The sequence below is a fragment of the Thermobia domestica genome, chromosome 5 (genome assembly GCF_964235325.1).
Source record: "Thermobia domestica chromosome 5, izTheDome1.hap1.1, whole genome shotgun sequence".
Classification (NCBI taxonomy): domain Eukaryota; kingdom Metazoa; phylum Arthropoda; class Insecta; order Zygentoma; family Lepismatidae; genus Thermobia; species Thermobia domestica.
In genome coordinates, this window is record NC_137458.1 from 144,094,310 (window position 1) to 144,116,432 (window position 22,123).

Here is a 22,123-nt window from a genome sequence, read left to right on the forward strand (position 1 = left end):
CAGTTAAAATCTCTTTTCGATTTTCCCCACGATCATTATACTTGCTCGAAAGTTAGAAAAAAAAAGAAGAAAAATTCAAATTCAGTCATTATGGCAACCCGATAAGGGAATAATTTTACACGTGGTGCATTTAGTTTCCGATACATAAATCCTCATTTTAAAGTACACATAAGACAATTTTAGGTTGTAGCTATCGAAACTGAGGCAACTATATTTATTATCCAATAATTGTTATAAACAAAAAAAAAAAAATAAATAAATAAAAATAAATAAATAAAAAAAATGACTAGACACTTTCAAACACATCTCGTGAATAATATTTTGATCCTCTTATTTGTTAAGATATATTTAAAAATATGAATTTTAAAGAAACAAAAATAATTAATCATATTACTTTGAATAAAATGAAATAACCAACTACAATAAATATTTAGGCGCATTATCCTTGATTTCTGTTACGCTCGCCGCTTGTCAGTTGTTTCCATACTGCAGTGAACACAAGAGCATCGCGAGGCGAAAATGATGCAGATGGTGTTTTTTTTAAGGTAAGAGATAGTGTTATTTATCTCATTATAGATATTTATTTATTGCAATTCCACGTAATTAATCATTCTCTTTTCTCCTCAGTGGGAAAATAGAATTATCAACTCCTGTAAGTTTTTATTCATAACTTCGTGCGTTGTATCATTTGTTTTAAACGGGAAAATATCTGCAAAGAAGACGTCGGATGACGCTGTTTGGTGCGTGTTCTAACATATTGATTGACAGCATACATGTCAGATTGTGCTATTTTTGGCAATAGTCTTGAATCAATAATGTCAATTGTCCTTCACTGCAGGGTACAATTTTCAACACAGATATCATGGTTGAATATATCAAAGGTTAAGTGTTGCGGAACCTCTCTTCAAGTGAGTTGTCAGTGCACGCCAGGACATTGAAGTGCGGCAAAATCTAATTTTATTTTACATCTAGATGTAATATTTGATATGTTGTAAGGTAGGAGGATAATTAGGGTATATACTAGTACATATTATTACTATTTTATATATAATTTTATATTTAGTGCCAATTTCAAAATATGCAAATATGAGACACTATTACCCAATAATGCATAAATATATAGTGTTAAAATACGTTCTTGTGTTCAGTGAATTACTGCTTAAAAAACGAAATGATAATATTAAGCGTGTAGGCCAAGTTTAGGCACACCATTCGAAATAATTGATGAAAATTTATAATTCCTTTATTAATTCCCGTATTGTTTAAAAGATTTGCGCTAGCCAACATAGAAATACACCACATTTTATAACCTACGTGAAGTTCAACTGAGCCACCAGAAGTACTTGTTGAAAATTTACAATTCTTTTAAGATTTGCGTATAAATACAGCATCCGGAAATATCCTGTAAAAAGTACAGTGGCAAAGGTATAAACCAACCTGTGCTAGGTCGCCACTAAAAACAAATTTCATGTCACCAATTTAGGTTGGGGTGAAACCGTTGAACCGGCGCGGTAGCGCGGGGATGCGTCCGAAAGTAGCGGAAATACAATAACTTTCGGAAAAAATTAAAGTATTGGATTTTGGTACAATATGACGTATATCTTTAAAGGTTCCCACTTATCCCCCGGAGCAGGACGTTTGGGCACAAAGCCGTTTACATTATAGTATGACCTATGGTAAACAATCACTGAAAGTCTCAGTTGCATTAAATGCTTGGTTTAGTTCAAGTAAATTTTTGTATAACGCGGAACGAAAAAAAAGCAACGTATACCAGTCTAATTATTTTGTTTCTAGAATAACATATCCTAATTTCAGGAAAATCGGAGATCATGATCCACAGTGTTTTTCCTTTTTTAAGCATGAATCTTTATTGGACTGAAATAAAATTTGCTGTAGGTATCCTATGACACCCCAAAATAAACTTGGTAATAGTTAAGAACAGCTACTTCTCATCTCCCGTGCACGAGGATACATCTTACTGTTGCACTACCTAAACACCCTAAGTAGAAGGGCAAGAACTCAGTCTATTACCTACTTTTTAACATCCTAGATAGTCAATGAATAATGCCTGAAAGTATGGCGTTTCTCGTCCTTCCCTAAATGGGAAGTACGGCTCCTTAACTATAACCATAAACTTCAGTGAAGTTACCTTTATATCATCTCTAACGTAAAGGAATAGGCATTTTGGATATTCATAACTTCATAGCTATTAATAACATTGTACTACCGTGTATTGCTATATTTACAACAGAGATAATTGGAGAGGAAACAACAGTGAAATATAATATAGATATTGAACAATTTATTTTTGTCTTGTGTTACACTAATCATGACATTATCATTCCATGACGGAATTATGGGCCAAAGCCCGCAACTATTCTACAATGTCAACAGTTTCAAAATTGTGTACAATACAGTAAATCCTTTCATCTGTCTGAATATATTTTCTTCGTTTCTTGGGCGATTCTTCTTCTCGAAACGTTGCATCGTACAGTAAGTCCCGCTTTTTTGTGTCCTAAGCAGTGTTGCCAACGGCAGCGGTTTCCCGCTAAATCTGGTGGTTTTACGATCGTGTCTAGCGGTGAGAATTGGCTGGCAGCGGGAAATCCAGCTTTAAAAAAAAAAGAAAAAAAAAGAATTGCAGCGTATTTCAAAACATGTTAGTTTTTGATAATATGTGTTACTGTTGTATTTTTCTTATCAAGGTATTGTACGAGTGTATTACAGATGCTTGCGAATTACCTGTGTACAATAGAAGTGGTATGTGGCAATGTTGCTCTCGGGACGTGGTATGTGACAATGTTCTCTTTTTTCGAAATCAACGGGACAATCCCGTTTAATCGCGACGTATGTTCGTCCCTTTCGTTCCTTCACTGGATATGATCGTTCCGAATTAAGCATCCGAGATGGTCTAATTTTGTTCGAATGAGGATTCTGTTCCCGCTACCACTTCCCGTTAGTGATGTGAGGTGGAAAATTTTCCGTTCTAAAAAAAATATCAGTAATCAAGTAACAATTCCTCAGCAATCATAAAATTGATTGAAATCATGTATAAAAATGTTAAAAAGTGAAAGATCGTTTAAAGAATCTGAAAATTTTCATGGCTCACACAATTTTCAGTACTATGTAGGAACAAGTGAAACAGTTTTTCATGAATCGAAGAATTGTCTGTCCTGTACAGTGATGAAAATTTCCGGAAAATTTTGAAACGGAAAATTTTCCGATTTATAAAAACATACTCCAATTATTCCTACATCGTTGTTTAGCCGTGATGTGCGGTGGAAAATTTTCTTCTACATTTTTCCGTTGTTAACAAATATCAGTGATCAAGTAACAATTCCTCAGTATTCATAAAATTGATTGAATTTATGTATAGAAAGGTTAAAAAGTGAAAGATCGTTTAAAGAATCTGAAAATTTTCATGGTTCACACAATTTTCAGTACTATGTAGGAACAAGTGAAACAATTATCATGAATCGAAGAATTGTCTGTCCTGTACAGCGATGAAAATTTTCCGGAAAATTTTCCGATTCATAAAAACATACTCCACGTATTCATATGTCGTTGTTTAGCCGTGATGTGAGGTGGAAAATTTTCTTCTATATTTTTCCGGAAAATTTTCCGTTCTTAACAAATATAAGTGATCAAGTAACAGTTCCTCAGTATTCATAAAATTGATTGAAATCATGCATAAAAATGTTAAAAAGTGAAAGATCGTTTAAAGAATCTGAAAATTTACATGGCTCACACAATATTCACACAATGTTTCATAAATCGAAATATTTTGTGTCTTGTATGGAAAAATTGAAGAACATTTTATGAGTCGGAAAATTTTCATCATTTTGAAGCAATAAGTAAAACAACTTTTTGTGAATCGGAAAGTTTTATTGCTCTGTAGAAACAAGTGAAAGGAATTTTCATAGATCGGAAAATTTTCATCACGATGTAGAAACAAGCGGATGTAGTGGAAAATTTTCCACCTAACATCACTATACATAATATCCAAAACTGTCCGAATTATGAAAAGTGTTTTCACTTGCTTCTACATCGTGATGAAAATTTTCAGATTCATGAAAATTCCTCACATTTGTTTCTACAGAGCAATAAAACTTTCCAATTCACAAAAAGTTGTTTTACTTTTTGCTTCAAAATGATGAAAATTTTCCGACTCATGAAATGTTCTTCAATTTTTCCATAAAAGACACAAACTATTTCGATTTATGAAACATTGTTTCACTTGTTCCTACATAGTACTGAATATTGTGTGAGCCATGTAAATTTTCAGATTCTTTAAACGATCTTTCACTTTTTAACATTTTTATGCATGATTTCAATCAATTTTATGAACACTGAGGAACTGTTACTTGATCATTGATATTTGTTAACGGAAAATTTTCCGGAAAAACATAGAAGAAAATTTTCCACCTCACATCACGGCTAAACAACGATGTAGGATAAGTGGAGTATCTTTAATGAATTGGAAAATTTTCCGGAAAATTTTCATCGTTGTATAGAACAGAAAATTCTTCGATTCATGAAAAATTGTTTCACTTGTTCCTACATAGTACTGAAAATTGACTGAGCCATGAAAATTTTCAGATTCTTTAAACAATCTTTCAATTTTTAACATTTCTATACATGAATTTAATCAATTTATGAATACTGAGGAATGTTACTTGATCACTGATATTTATGAAGAACGGAAAATTTTCCGGAAAAGTATAGAAGAAAATTTTCCACCTCACGTCACGGCTATACAACGATGTAGGAATAATTGGAGTATGTTTTTATGAATCGGAAAATTTTCATCACTGCTTCCCGTCAATTAATAGTTGTTAGTTGACAGTTCTGTGGTCGGTCGTTTGTTTTTCCGGTTTGTGCGGACTTGTACTTTTAGTGTTTCTCGACTACAATTGTCATTGTGTGGTGTAACATGGGGACGAACAAGAGCAAGTTATTCTCAAAAATTTAGAAAAGACTGGCTAAATGATCCAAATTTGAAAGACTGGGTGTTGGAAGTTGAGGAAGATCGTACGGTATCTCGATGCAAAGACTGTTAAGTGCAATTTGAAAGCAAAATTTTGTGATCTTATAGCACATAGCAAAACTAAAAAACACGTAAGTGCAGCTGAACCTCTTAGTTCAAATAGACAAAAGAAAATAAAATTACCGGTGACAAACTTTTCTTTTGACATTGCTCGAGTCGAGGCAGGGTTGGCTTTATTTACCGCGTGTCATTGTTCTATTAGAAGCATTGACCTTCTTAGTGAATTGTGCAAACGCTATATCCAGGTAAAAGAGGTACACTTACATCGTAGTAAGTGTAGTGCTATGATCAAGAATATCTTATCTCCATACTTTAAGGAGAGCCTTCGGAAAGACATTGGTGACAGTGACTATAATATTCTTCCTGATTAATCAACAGATATTGGTGAAGTCAAACAGCTAGGTTTATGTATCATTTACTATTCTGATACACGTTCTACTGTCGTGTCTACTTAGAAATGTACGAGTTACAATCGGCTGATGCTAATTCAATTGTGAAGGTACTAAAAGTAGCTTTGAAAGATTTCGGGCTTGATTTGAAGAAACTACGCGGTTTAGGGACTGATAACGCTAATGTCATGGTGGGAGTTAACAATGGTGTGTACCAATTTTTTTTTTTTTTAAAAAAAAGGAAATCAATCATCTCGTTTTGTTTGTCATTCTGTACAACTAGCTGTGTCCAAGGCGGCCTTTGAATCACTCCCGAATAATAAGTATATCCTCCAATCAAACTAATCTGAATTGCACAGAAACCTCTTCGATGTTTGGAATTTATGATTTCCGAAACTTATAATTGGTTTGTTCGATCACCTCTCCGGCAACAAGTGTACACAGAACTGTACAGAACTATAAATGAAGGGTCTAATCCACTTAAAATTGAACAAGTGTTCCATACTAGGTGGTTATCAATAGAAATAGCAGTGAAACGGATTCTTGCGCAATGGCTAGAGTTAAAACGCATTTTCAAATAGTGCGGAATAGTGAAAAGTGCTACACATCTGAATTGCTTTTCTAAATGTACAGTGATCCGAATAATGAAGTGTATTTTTTTTTTTTTTTTTTTTTTTTTTAATTCTATCTTAGCAGAAACCCAACACGCAAATCAGTCTTTTCAATTGAACTCTGTTGACCGAAGTAAGCTACTGCAAGATCTTGTCTTGCTTATTGAAGGACTGGCAAAAACAATAGTTGTACCAAATTGTCCAGTTAATTTGTTAACGGAGAATATTAAAAACTATGTGAGTTTCAAACCTAATCTGGGTTATGATGTTGAGAAAAGAATAGGACAACTAAAAACGGCTGGTGGACTTACGATTGAAAATGAAAGCACAATTAGGGAAAGATGTGCGAATTTTATTGTTAAGCTGGTATCACAGCTTCAACAGCGTTTACCTGCAAATGTTGAAATATTGAGAAATATTTCAATGTTCGCACCAGAAAACTGTTTGAAGGTGTTAAAGGATCCGATTATTCCTTTGGCGGAACTCATGGGCTTTCCTAAGGATACCATAACAAAAATTGACTTTCAATGGCAAAAACTGACGGTAGTTGAGTGGAAAAGAACGGAAAATTGTACAGCGTTTTGTAGTGAACTTCAAAAATATAAGGATGCACCGGAGAAAACCCTCTTCATGCACTTTGTAATCTCGCTTTGTGTCTCCTTGTTTTACCATGGTCACATGCAGAAATAGAGAGAGCTTTTAGCCAGCTCAATCTCGTGAAGCCGAAACATCGAAATCGAATGGGAAGAGAGATGGTTGACGTTATTCTTACTACTCGTGCAGGGTTGAGACGACTCTGGAAGTGCTGCCATGATTTCTTTTTATCTATTTCCATATTGCAAAATATTAATGCTATGACAAGAGCAACGTACTCCAATGTACAAGTTGAAGACGACGAATCGGAGGATGAATTAGCTCCATTAATGAATTAGTAGTAAGTACTTCTGTGTTTTAATGTTTTTAGTGCATAGATTGGAATTAATTAAAATATGCAGTTTTTTCAGGTGTTGCGGGATTTTTACCAATATTTGTAGCTCGCGATATTTTTGGTGGAATTCTGGCGGTTTTGGTTTTCAAATTAGCGGGATTTTGTGCAAACTCGTTGGCAACATTGCTCCTAAGTGCATCAAAAAAGCGTTAAATCGACGGATGGCCCATTTGGAGCTCTAATTACAGTCCACGATGACTGCTTCGGCGTAGTGTTCGTTCTTGACTATGGTCTTTGAAAACTCTATCATACAGATTCCACATCCTTATTGGAAATAATGCTGTTACTCTTGTATCATGCGTTTTAATAATTTATTATAGAAAATGAAAGTGTAGAAATGAAAATATGTACAGTATTGTACACATTTTAAGATAAATTCTATGATGTCTGACTGAAAGAATCAAATACACGGTGCAGTATAAATACATAGTTTCATCTTTAAAATAACTAAACATTGATGAAAAAGTTTTTTTTTTTTTTTTTTTTTAATACACAAATTACATTTCTTTATTACATCTCTTATTTTATTAAAAGAAAATTTCTTTTAAAACTAAACCAGTACAGAGTACGGATATCGCGACCCGGATAGTCGAGAGTCTGCTTCAGTTCCTTCCTATTTTTTTTCAACTGATAGAGACAAATTGTGCATGACTTGCAGAAACTTTGCTGTGTTAAAGATTCTGTTTTTTAGTTTTTGCAAAATTATTTGTGGAAGAGTTCCGAAATTCCCAGAGCCTAAACAACCAGGCTCTAGTTATGAAATTCACTATGACATATATATAGGTAGGTAAACCTATTTGGATAAAAGATTTTGCGCCCAAACGGCCGCGCACAAATGTCATGAACCCTTTATCCCCATAACTTAAAATTGAAATCGTTTAATAGTTAGTTGACTTAGCACGCTTCCCCATAATTAAATAAATAATGAGAGTTCCCCGAAAAGATTATCCGATTTTTTATGAATGTTTCTTTGGGATTAGAGATTCATTTATATTGTTTGGGGTAGAAATTAGTCAAAGGAAAGAACGATTTCACTTTTTCTTGTGAAAACATATTATAAATAAGTATCCTAAAATTGACCCTATTTTCATGAACTAACAGTAATTTTAAGAACATATTTCAGAGTAACTCGGTCTTAAAATGTTTTATGGAAAAGTCGAGTTTCCTGGGAAACTTAGAAATTAAGATGACGTGTGAAAGTAAGGCAAGGGCCTATTGTTTCTATGTATTTCAGTTTTATAGCTCAATTCAGTATAATAAGTGTTCTTTAGCATAACACCTGTACAAGGCAAGCATAATTCTTTTAAAATACTGATTTTAGTAGCTGTAACTTTATCATTTCATTTCATCATAATTTTATTTGATGCACGGTAATACGGAGGCTCAGGAGCAAGTGCTCTCGATTCCATGTCATGTAAGTTTGTGGTGAACATCATAGTATCTGTGTTTTTTTCTTGGATTTCCCGTTTCTTCCCACATTCTCATTTCACTTTTTTTTTTTTTTTTTTCATAATCATGCATTTCATTAGTTGTTCATCTCCTCTAACTTAAATTACGTCAGCATTTGAGAAAGAAATTTCCATCCGCATACTTTACTATACTAGTAGTTCGTAACGATATTGTCTTATCTAAATATTTAAATGGTGAAATCTAAGGATAACATGATTGTTTCTTGTTATTGTGCCTATATGCTTTCAGGCCGGCGTATTAGTTAGGCAAGGAGAACAGTACATTCTAAGTACAATTGTGTCATCATTTTGTTACTTCAGAACGTGCTAACCCTAACCTAAATGGCATAATCGTGATATTAAAAATTTCAGTTTTTATCTTTTTGTTTTATGCACCAAAACTTGTGCTGTTACTTATACTTGCGTTTGTGGAATAAATATAATTCTTATGTCATTAATTTCAGACATGAGTGAATTCAGTTAAAGGAAGCCGAAAATGCCTCCGCGAGGACGAAAGTCGGTATCGTCTTGGCATTTGTGCGATTCCTGTCAAGTTCTTTTGACGACCAAGGACTTGCCTCAACATGCAGAATCTTCGTGTCCACCTCCGAGAAAAGGGCAATTAACTTATGGTTACATAAAGCAGAAGGTGTTGCACGGTGTGATTCAGGAATTAAAATCAGAAGGTGAGTTTTAATACTATCTTGAGAACTAAAGTACGATCATGTACGAATCAAAGGAAATATGACTATGTTATGTCATGAAATATGAAATAACGCATATGTGTTTTTGTTTTATCTACCTTTATTTTGTCCTTTACCTTCTAGCGTTGGTTTCTTTTTTAGAACTTTTGCGCTTGATGGCAGTCTATAGTGCAGGCCCATTTGATCAGCAATATTAATTGTGATGGAGCAAGTGGTCAAGTTCCTGACGTTCCCATTCTCTCCCCATATTAATAAACAACCCAAATTTAAGGCACATGTATTCGTTTAAGTAAATTTATAGTCTTCTATTTGAAATATTTAGGTATCAGTATTTTGGTCTTTTTTTTTTCCGTCACTTATTCTCTGTAATTGACATGTATTAGCTGCTGTTTCTTTGTGAAGCTATTTTCCATTTCCTCTGATTGTCTTAGTATGATATATATCCGGATTTCAGAAAAACTACACTAGGAGGAAATTGGCCGAGCACTAAGCGAAGTTAATGTACTTGAGGATGAGTTCAGTCTATGGTACTGTAGTCAAATAAAGGAAAGAATTAGTAGAGTAGGCGTACTACTCCAAATTGATTAAAATATTTAATTCTAGGAATAAATAAACAAATTGAATTTCAAACTTAAGCTCTTTTGACATCTAAACAGCATTAATCAAAAATATTTGTATCCTTCCGATAAAATCTGAGTACTGATGCATACTGAGGTAATTTTGATTCTTATAGAAACTTGAAAAAGTCTCTTTTAAAATGAATTTTTCTTTCGTTTTAATTTCCTCAATAAGCGCTGATTGTAACAACCAATATGTTGAGTGTATGGTGTTTTTCACCACACTATGTTGAAGTTCCTTAGTTGGCGTTCGCGATAGTACTCGCAGATATGGTTCAGTTTGTTGATGGATCAAAAGCAAATTAGTGTCCCTTATCCTATATATATATATATATATATATATATATATATAAGGAATATCTTACACCATGTCCTTCAATGAAATTCAAAGAATTTGATTCGCACCCCAATCGTACTTTTTCACTCTGAATTTCGGTATTTTTAGTTAACAGAAATGAGGCGCAATAAAAAAAAATAATAAATTTCTTTGTATTGTTTCTCTCTTACTTCAGTAGTTTTGGCATGTGATGCCATTATCATCATGTATGCGTATGACGTAAAAATAAAGTATGTTAAATAAAAAATGTATTCTACATCAAAAGTGTGCACCACAATACAAAAATGTGGTCTACATCTTTATGTGGGATCTTGCTTCGTATTGAGTTTTACCTGATTTTGTCATGCAATATCTACATCCTTGTGGTGAAACAATAAATGGGTGTGTTCCCTCTTGGCTATATGTGTAGCATACACGTCTTCGGTGTGGGGAAACCTAAGTTCGATTCCCGGTGGGAGTTCATATGGTTCAGGTCCCACATTAAGCTCGTATATCTTATATAACCACAGTATTGAAAAGGGACGGTTAACTCCAAGCCAACGACAAACAAATATTGGCTTATTGATATTTTAGGATAGAGTTCATTTTGTGTATGTATGTTTTAGTATTTTCTACGAAATAAACTGCGAAATATAAAACTTAAGTTGTGAAGTTGTTTATAACTATGTATCAGAGATTAACTTAATTGTAAAATTTGGTACCTGCTAAAGAATACAGATTACAACGAACATTTTTTTTTATCTCACAAGTTGTCTATTATATACCATTACTTGCTCTTAATTTATATATTCTCTTAATTTATATATTGGCTTCATTAAATGGACAGGAATATTTTATACCTCATTCTTACAAGATTGATATGTACTAATATGAGCAAAATAAATGACGCGTCTCTTTATTTTGAAGTTTTTTGAAAATATCTCCGTTTTCTTTATATGTTCGAAATTTTAGATGGTTTCCCCAGGAGGACAGGTTGACAACAAACCCGTTTTTAATATTTGTGTTAGATATTAGCTTAAAATAAACAAATTAGAAGCGAAAAACATTAAATCGACCGAAATTACGAGAATTACCAACTCTGCTAAAGTGGGAAATTTTCAAGAACGCGAGGGAATTCTGCAGTTCAACACGAAGCAGCGACATCTATGTCATTGAGAGAAATGTTGATTAAATCTACAAACGAAACTTTTAATGAAACATTTCTAATGTGTCTTATTACGTGCATTATCTGCAAACTCCAAATATATGAATCTATACGAAGTATTAACGTATAGATAGAGCAAATAGTGGAAATTGCCTATGGAAAAGGACGAATTGGTAGCACGAGCATAATGAAAAATCGCAGGGGTACAACTGTCATTTTTATTACTATGGTTATTTTATTTATTTTTTATGTGGGAAAGAATCAAATTGTAACATATGTGTAAAACTCATGACGATACCAAAAAAAAAAAAAAAAAAAAATTTGTCGCACTTGCATTAGTGTCCCTAATTTTGTTTGCAAACAGTTTCGTAATTATTTTCCCTGTGCTCGCTGCTCACAATATGCTCGCTGGTGCATAATGAATGTTTTCCAGTAAACGTTAATTCTAATTTGAGACTTTTATAAAGTTTCACAATGTTTATCATTAAATAGTCTTCTATCTACTTGTCTGGACACTTTGATAACAGATTTCCCTATTAAATGTATTATTTTCCCTAGATGTTTAATTACGGAAAAGTTTAACAATGTATTTGTTTTGAATTGAAATTGTTTTGAATTTACCCCATGAGGTAAGTAGCCCGAAGGAGGAGAACTCAAGTAACTGATATCCTACGTAAAAGCAACCAATTTTAGATTGATGACGCTTCTTACCTTCAGCACATAATCTTTACGTTAGAGAGTCAGACAGAAAAATCCTGTTTTTCCTCCTCTATGACCACCCATCTTAAAATTCTACATAATAATAATAATAATAATAATAATAATAATAATAATAATCCTGTTTTTCCTCCTCTATGACCACCCATCTTAAAATTCTACATAATAATAATAATAATAATAATAATCCTGAATATGCCTCCCTTACATAATGTAGTAACCTTAGACATCTTAGTTTAAAGTGCTTTCAGTACCCTCCCAACAGAAAGTAATTTCTGATAAGCAGGGCAGACAAAATTATAAGAAATATATTTACAGCATCCTCTCCCCCTTCATGATTGGAATATCACGTAGCATTTTTATTCTACCGAAGATGGCCCTGTGCGGTTAGGGGTAGGTAACTAAAGAAATACCTAATATATAGGGCCCCTTGATTGTAATACGAAAGGGCTATATATTAGGTATTACTGCTTCTTTATTTGTTCGAGGGAGCCCCTACACAATCAAGGGTGACAAAAAGATTAGGAGAATTGTCTATTGATTCTAGTGGCGGATCCAGCACGGACTCCTGGGAGAGGCGGTGAAGTGAAAGATTCTTTTGATGATGTGAAGGTGTCACAAATTACCACTTAACTAAACTAAACATATAGTGGGGTGAACCGGAACCCACTTAGTTCAAATTGATGTAAAAGTTTAATTTTTGGCTTCATATTAAAGTTCTGGTTGCAAATGAGAATTTCAGTCCGAGTGATCAATGGTCAAATCTCGGGTGCTCTTCGGTGTAGATGTTATGACCCCCGTATGGTAAAAGGCAAAAATATTAAAATTCTTAAAACTTTCAAAGTTTTCATCTGTTTTAAAGGAATTTTTGGCTTCATATTAAAATGTTGGTTCCAAAAGACAATTTCAGTCCGAGTAGACAATGATCAAATCTCGAGGGTTCTGAAATGTAGGAAAAATAATAACGTCTATATCGTGATCCTGTTGGTGACATCACGAGTCATGGCGTAAATATAGCACAAAGTAAACGCCAGTTACTGTCGGCTCTCGTAGTCGACTGAGCTAGCGCAACATGATAGTAAGGAAAATTGGTTTTGGCGTGGGTTCAAACCCTGCCTATAGAAAGTTATTATTTGTATAACACTTCTTTTGTTAAAATAAGATTAAAAATAATATTCAAAAAGTGATTTAACGATTATTTTTTAAAATTTTCATTAAACTCCTTTCATTAAAATAAGATTGCTCCTGTACTATACAGATCCATAGCAAAAGTAGTAGTAGGAGGAGGAGGAACGGGTTAGAATGCAATTCAGCATTCATTAGTTTCCATGCGATGTTGCCAAATGTAACTCGCTTACAATGCCTTCTGGCTAGGGCTGAGTGTATTTCGAAAATATGCTTGCTGTTCGGGGTGAAGTTCCAAGATTCAGCATTGACTAGGAGTTTTTGTTATTAATATCCCTTCAAACAATATTGGCAGTGGACAAAAGTTAGCCCGTGTTGAAGCTTTTTGCTCCTAATTTAGTTATTTTACTTTATTATTTAACGAATATATTGAAAATATATTTGTAAGCAGGCACGTATGCAGGAACTTATTTCGGGAGCGGTCCAAATCTATTTGGGGGGGCGACTTCAATATTAGGATAAATTATAAGTTTTAAAAATAACCCCCAAAATTAGGTTAAATTTACAGAAAAGTTGGGATTTCAAAGGGGGGTCCAGACCCCCTGGACCCACCCCTAAATGCGTCCTTGTTTGTCAGTAATATTTCCTCATTTTGAAACCCTCAGAAACTTCGAATATATAATGGGAAACTAGTTATTTTCGATAAAATATCACTTCAGGGTGACGCGACATTTTTATTGGACATGGTGATACCCCACGTTAACAAGGGCAAGAATTCCTTCCCGTTGGTTCTTTGCCATTGCGCTCTATCGAAAGATGAGGTTTGTAAAATGTTGGCAGATAGCAATACTGAACAGAACTCCACAGAAATGCATGCTGAATTTTTGTTTATAGCTACCCTTTGGTGATTTGCCCTCAAGGTCAATCGAGTGATAACCCAGTTCCGTCCCTGTTCTTAAGCCGTGTTCGTATTACTTCGAACAGTTTTGACGTATTTGTTTCCCGAACTCCATAGGAAAAGACAATCAGGGCCAATCATAGCATACATTTAAGCAAGTATATTTGTCGTGAAATTATTACACACATTACCCAAAGACTCCTAATATATGAATCTATACATTTATTTATATAGATAAAGCAAACAGTGGAAATACCTATCGAAAGAATAAATTAACAGTACGATCGTAATGAAAAGCATGCCTCGTAATATAACAGACTTCTTTCGCGTAAGAAATCGAAACTCAGTTGGTCAGAACAACTAATCTGAACGAATTAGTTTATTAATTCGAGCGCAGTACGAGCAAGGGCTTTTATTACTATTGTTTCGTCTCTTTTATGTGAGGAAAAATCAAATTGCGACATCGCGATATCAAATGTATTTGGTTAGGTAACTTTGTCTTAGCTAAACTTTAAATATCAGTAACCGTCGAAATTATTTCACTAACCGATCAGTTACTGAACATTCCAAATACGTCAAACCAGTGGCATAACATGAAGGTTAACCTCTTCTCTTCAGCCCCTAGTTATGCGTCCGTACTTTCAGGGGTGGACCAAGGGCCGGCAACTGCCCGGGGCTCCAAAACGAGCCTCAAAAAGTAAATTTTATAATGTGTTTTCTACTGACTTTTTTGGTTTATATTCTTGTAAAGTAGAGGCAATTACATAATATTTTTTCATTTCACCATGGAAGAAGAGAGTTTCATAGTACTAAGGAGACTGTATCGACAAATGGAGATATGGCATGTAGAATAAAGAGTGGAGGGAGAGTAAGTATTGTTAGTTTGTTTGCTTGAGTTTAACATTCCACGGTTATGCCTTAATGGCCAAAGAAGATGTGGATACTGATTATAGTGGAATCCGAACCACGTTTATCGTTCAACAGTAACCCACCAGGAATTGAACCCGAGACCACAGAAGGCAGGCGTGCTAGCCACTAGGTCAAGCGGGGGAGCGGAGTTCGTATTGTTTATAGCGGGCCATATTCTTTGTGAAGTTTTCCTAGGTAATGAATGTCTTTTTGAAAAATGAGTTTAAAATATTAAAAACACTATGATAAAATGTAAAATATAGGCTAGTACTAGGGGAAGAGGGCGCCAAAAAGTCACTTTGCCCGGGGGAAAATTTGGCCTGGTCCGCCCCTGCGTACTTTCTATATATTTTTTTGGCTTTGCAGCCTTGTGCGGTTCCCACGCCACAGGGTTGCGGGGACGCTGTTTACGCCTATGCTTCGAACGTAATTCAATAACTGTTTCACAAATTCTACCATCAGCGCGGAAACGGGAATACATATTTTTCTAATAATCCCATAGATCTTTCACCCAGAACACCAGATGCAATTTTTCAGAATGGGCTCTGGCTAAAAATAAGGAGGATCTGATGTTTCCTATAAGTTCTTTTCAGAAAGTTTGCTATTTCTTTAGCGGTAATGTAAATAAATATACTCATCGTTATTAGCCCGACACCAAAAGATCCTGGACAAATCCCTCTAGAGCAATGATCGGCAAAAGTTTATTCTGCCTAATTTTATAAGCGACTCAAGTGTTACGATACTATACGTCGGAGGTCCCTGGTTCGATTCCAACGACAGACTTTTGGATTTACGTCATCTACTTCGCTGGATTATTTTTTTTTCTTTCCTCGGAAAGTTCAATTATGTAGTCTCAAGCTTCCTAGAAGCATATTTGTATACCTTTGTGTTTTATTAAAAGATAAGTGCAATAGCAGATTCCTTTAACCTCATATAAAGTCACTACCCTTGTTTGTTTTCCTACCTTTGTGCAACTTATCAAATTTCTACTTGTGTCTGGCTACGTTTCCATTTCTTGGCAGTGTCACTAATCTGCGTTTGAGGACATTGCTCACATTCAACTTATTTGTAAATATTTCGAGCGCCCAGTTAGCTTTTCTCTAGCTGACTCATTCTATTGCCTCAACTAAAAGTTATTGTCTGGTAACTACGTCAACGATTATTAAGTGTGTATTTTGTATTTTCTACTTTTCGCTGAGGTTTAGCTTTGCACTTGAAATTCCTCAGAATGTACAATTCAGGATCAGGAGGTGAAGTCCCCAGCGTGTGAGGTCTTCGACTCTCAAACGTTTTGACTCATGTGACGTCACGAACACGGTGTTAGGAGAAGGTGAGTTATGGAATGACCATATTTGGTATTGAGGAAATCAGGAGGTGTGGTTTGAGGCCTCAGTCCGGGAAACAAAACTGGATGGTGGGGTTTCTCGGGGCACTTCGTTTGGAGTTGTAAGAACAGCAACGAGCCAACGAGAGGGAAAGAAGAATGGAGTTACTATCTTTGAAGAAGGTACAGTTTATTTCGTCGAAACAATAAGTGACTACGCCAGACTATTTACACTTATACTTAATTTTCCTTTCCTTATCTGCTGCACTTTTAAAAGCTAATTTGAGTATGAGTTATGATTTCTAAATACCATGAGTTACATTTCCCACATGCTTTAGTTGTAGAATTATCTTTCAGATGAGATTTATTTTTATTTTCCAGCGCTAGTTGCTGGTGGTGGAGAAGATACCCCAAAATCTAGTCATCTATCGGTCACATAATGACCAAAGGGATAGATGAAGTCAAGCTAAACATAACTACTATTTAGTCATGTTTCACAAGGGTGAAAAACTTGTTAACGAAAGCAATGCTGTGTATACACTGCCATGCTTCTGACAAAATATAAAGTGTTTTGTAATCTTTATAGACACTTTTCCTATTCTTTTTGCACCCTTGGTTGTGTAGGGCTCCCTCGAACAAATAAAGAAGTGATAATATTACAGTCAAGGGGCGCTATAAATATATTACGTATTTCTTTTGTTACCTAACCATAACGGCCTAGGGTCATCTTCGGTAGAATAAAAAATGCTAAGTGATATTCCATTCACGGAGGAAAGGATGCTCTAAATATATTTCTTATTCATTTTGTCTGCCCTGCTTGTCAGAGATTAAATACTTTCTTTTGGAAGGGTGCTGAAAAGAGAGGGGCAAAATAAAACGTCGTGCCCCTCCTACATTTTAAACTTTGTTACGTGGTTGCTCAAATTATTACTAAAGAAAGCACTTCAAACTAAGATGTCTAAGGTTACTACATTATGTAAGGGTGGCATATTCAGGAATAATAATAATAATAATGCTGAAGGTAAGAAGCGTCATCAATCTAAAATTGGTTGCTTTTACATAGAATATCAGTTACTTGAGTTCTCCTCTTTCGGGCTACTTACCTCATGTGGTAAATTCAAAACAATTTCAATTTAAAACAAATACATTGTTAAACTTTTCCGTAATTAAATATATATAAGGAAAATTAAACATTTAATAGGGAAATCTGTTATCAAAGTGCCCAAAAAAGTAGATAGAAGACTATCTAGTGATAAACATGGTGAAACTTTATAAAATTCTCCAAATTAGAATTAACATTTACTGGAAAACATTCGTTATGCACCATTGTGCATGTTGTGATCAGTAAGCACAGGGAAAATAATTACGAAACTGTTTGCAAACAAAAATTAGGGACACTAATGCAAGTGCGACAACGACATTTTTTTTTGTATCGTCATGAGTTTTACAGATATATTACAATTTGATTGTTTCCCACATAAAAAAAAATAAATAAAATAACCATAGTAATAAAAATTACAGTTGCACTCCTATGAGGATTCGAACCAATTAACTCCGTCATACAGACTCCTTGCTCTAACTAACTGAGCTATTTGTTTTCTTACGTGAACTGAATCTGTTCTACCGTAAAGACGATTTTTCATTACGATCGTGCTACCAATCCGTCTTTTTCCATAGGCAATTTCCACTGTTTGCTCTATCTATATGTTAATACTTAGTATAGATTCATATATTTGGAGTTCGTAGATCGTTTGTAGATTTGATCAACATTTCTCTCAATGACATAGATGTCGCTGCTTCGTGTTGAACAGCAGAATTCCCTCGCGTTCTTGAAAATTTCCCACTTTAGCAGAGTTGGTAATTCTCGTGATTTCGGTCGATTTAATGTTTTTTGCTTCTAATTTATTTATTTTAAGCTAATAGCTAACACAAATATTAAAAACGGGTTTGTTGTTAACCTGTCCTGCTGGGGAAACCTTCCAAAATTTCGAACATATAAAGAAAACGGAGATATTTTCAAAAAACTTCAAAATAAAGAGACGCGTCATTTATTTTGCTCACAGTTGTACACCAGATGACATCTTGTTTTCATCATCTCGAAGTCTACTCCGAAACACTTGTTCCTTTGCTCAACTTCATAGAAAGTTATCTGAAGTGGTTGTGGTCTGGGCTTGGAACTTGGACTACATATATTACTGTGGAAAATGTTCATAAAGCCAGTTCCTAATAGACCAGATACAATCTAGTCTAGTACTGTCTTGAATAAATATTAGTTATTGCACTTCTTCTCACGTGCAAATTCTTGGACACGTAAACGTTTCTATCTTGACACACGTTCGTGTATTTTTGTACTGTTGCAACCGTCTAGAGGTTGCCCTTAATTCCTCTGTAGTGATCGCTATGTCTGTTCACAAACTTCCCTACATGAACTGCAACTTCTCTGCTACTGAGAATATTGTGAGAAAGATCAGCATACTTTCTCGTCACAAATTTCTGGAAACAGTTCTTAGGTACAGTGGGGCTTCCCTTTTCCATACTTTCTCTTTGAGCTGTGTGTTGTGGACGTCGAACTATGTTCGAATATCCCATCTCTTAAAGTGCACTCATTTTTATTCAAGAGCATGACGTTGATAGCTAGCAGTTTTTTGGACATCCGTCACACTGTCTGTAGGCATTAGCTTTCTGTGATAGATTTTAATTGCTTTTGCATCCAGAAAAGTACATCTGCCATTATCATTGATACTCTGCCACTGTTGTCTCTGGTCAACAGACTCCATCTTTCATACCTTGCAGCAGTATTGACAGTTTCCCCGATAGTTAATCGACTACCCGTTTCTCATATGTGAAACAATTCAAAATAAGTACACAAATCATGAAACAATTAATAATAATTAAAAAAGTGATTAGTACCGTACATAATAAAAGTAACACAACGTAAGTTTCATTATATCATTTACATAAAAGTTGAAAATGAGGAGAAATATTTTTTTAAAAAAGAAAAAATGAACTAACATTTATTGAAATGATATTGCTCTCTTCATAGAGAAATGACAAAATAAGCATCAATATGTCCTCAGAAAAAAAAAATTTTAGTAACAGAATTTTGTGTATGTTTAAGTAGCAAAATAACTCTTTTAAAACATTCAAAGTAAATAAATAAAATCCTTTCCTTAATTATTAGGTATTTCGATTGTTTTTACTACCCAGCCTAGAGACTTACTTTTCCATTATTGTGTTATAGTAAAAATGGTATTTGTAATCGTTAATTCTAGTCAATAGCAAATCAAGGCACTTCAGTTACGTGTAGTGTATTGTCGCCGTTGAAAAGTAGTTATATATATATATATATATATATATATATATATATATATATATATATATATATATATATATATATATATATATATATATATATATATATTAGCATTGTTCGTGGGAAACATGGAAAAGTGAGGAAATTTCACGGAAATTTGAAAAACTTATAAAGTCAGAGAATTCTAAGCACAGATTTTTACTTCTCAAAATCCATTTCTCTTTTTGCCTTACCCGGCTATTTGGTGGGGGATATTTTATAAAATAAATTAGTTTGTCTTGCAAAACCATCCAAGATTTACACACACTGTATATATGTACACATAGTGGATGACGAACCTCCTACCTGGAAAAAAGAGTTGCTTTTTAACATTATAATGGACCTGGAAATTATTAATCTTTCAGAGAATTCTTGCTTGCCAAATAAAAGGGAATTCTGTCTAGCATTTGTGTAGGCTTTTGTAGCATTTTCTATTTGAATAAATTAAGTCATACAGTGTTCTGTTGTTTTCGAAGTCCGTATATCTTAGCGTTTTCTCTTTAGTGCTGAAGATTTACGAGTCATCCATAAAAGGAAAAGTTTTACTGTGAAACACGAACAACAAATGTGTGGGAATACAGGATGTGCATAAATAAATATGGTAGTTTTAAAGGTAATCACACTTTAATTAACAATAGCGAAATTCGTGTTAAACGAAAGATTACCATCTCTAGTTTACCTTACAAATGTTAAATGTGAGCCCCGTTTGTCACATGACATACATCTAACCTGTAGGCTAGTTCCTCCCATACTTCAATCACCGTATCTGGAGTGATGGCAGCTACAGCTCCTCGAATCCTGTCTCACAACTCAGGCAGGTTAGGAGGCAGTGGAGGCACGTAAACTCAGTCCTTCAGAAAATTCCAAAGAAAAAAAATCGCATGTGGTGAGATCTGGTGACCTTGGAGGGCATCAGAAATAATCCCTCTCATAGGGTCCATGGCAGCCAATCCAGCGGTCAGTACCAGCATCATTGAACCAATCTCGTATACAGTGATGCCAATGTGCAGGTGCGCCATCTTGTTGCCAAAGGAAGTTTTTGGTTCATCTTGCAGTTGGAGAAAGAACCATTCTCGGAGCATATCCAAATAAATCATTACAGTAACGATATCTTCAGTGAAAAAGAACGATGCATAAACTTTTCGTTGGGAAACAGCACAAAACGCATTAACTTTTTGGGAGTCTCGTTCACATTGTAAGACTTCATGGGGGATTTTCAGATTCTGACAGTGAGATTCTAACATTGTGCGTGTTGGCTTTACCACTAACAAGTAAGATGAAATATTCATTCATCATTGAACATAATACGATCGAAAAGTCATCATTTTCTGCTGTAACATTTTAGCTGCGAAATTGGAGCGCACAGCGTAGTCAGTAGGATTTAAAGTGGTAGGGACGCATATGTAAGTGTTTCCTTAAGAGCTTGCATACTGACATCACTGGCATTGCAAGTTCACGAGTGGCCTTCCTAACAGACATTTTAAGACTTCGTACGAAACACTACCAAACGCGCTCATCATTCTCCTCAGACACTCTTGGTTATCGCATATTTCACCCTTACACAGGATACTGATATCGACGAATGTTGTTAGCATTTGGGGGATCACGATTAAACTCACTACAAAACGCACCGCACGTTGAATTGTAATAACTGCTTCACAACTGGCAAGCTGCAAAACACAAAATGCTTTCTATCGAGGAGTCACGATCTTTGTTACTGTCGCTGTTAAATTATTCATCAAGGTTTCTCCACTGTGAAGTGTAGTAGATACATTGTTAACAATGAATATTATGTTCCCATTTATGGTTAAATTTGTTACTCAGTTGGCAACAACGTTCTACGTGTATAATCATAGACTCAATATAAGACTCTTGCTTTTTGTGTGCGAGCTTATCACTTTGAATAAAACCCAAGACGGATTCGAATACTATTTTAAGCCTATGACATGGAATATTGCATACAACTGGATTTGTCATTTGTGAAATAGAACTAAGATTGCCAGATCTTAAGTTTTTCCTGTAAGTTTTACATTTTTGTGGCACGTTACACGCTTTCATTTTCTCCGTAAAACTATTTCTTCCGAGTTTTCAGATAAAAGAAAAACAGCTGAACATTTTAAGAGGCTTCATCACAGCAAAATTAAAGTACCGCTAATTTTACAGTAATTGTGTGATATCTTCAAATAGACAAACATAATCGAAAAGTGGAACAAGAGCTCGCTAGACAATATTATTTTATATGAGATATTGTTATCACGACTCACTTACCTGCTTTCGATTTGCAGTCATTTAGAAAATCGGCATATATTTTCACGTTTCTAAATGGCTGCAGACAGAAAGCTACTAGGTGACTCGTGATAACAGTACCTCATGCAAAATAATATTGTTTAGAGCGCTCTTGTTCCACATTTCGATTATCTTTTATCTATTTGAACATATCACATAATTACGTAAAATAAACGATATTTTAATTTCGCAGTGATTAAACCTTTTAAATATGTTTTATACTTCTT

General features: G+C 34.6%; 1 protein-coding gene across 3 annotated transcripts in view; it reads left to right on the plus strand.

Annotated features, from left to right (window-relative positions):
- Positions 1-406: 406 nt before the first annotated feature.
- The window catches only part of LOC145686146 (ATPase family gene 2 protein homolog A), a 66,919-nt gene continuing 45,202 nt past the window's right edge, over positions 407-22,123 (plus strand). The window contains exons 1-2 of one of the 3 annotated variants that reach the window (XM_081759134.1): positions 407-545; positions 8,948-9,169. In XM_081759134.1, the coding sequence (XP_081615260.1) occupies positions 8,980-9,169 (190 nt within the window). In that variant the 5' untranslated portion in view covers positions 407-545; positions 8,948-8,979. Of the gene's footprint in view, positions 546-575; positions 653-773; positions 997-8,947; positions 9,170-22,123 lie in introns of those variants that run through there. The other 2 variants (XM_081759136.1, XM_081759135.1) reach the window with 2 other exon arrangements.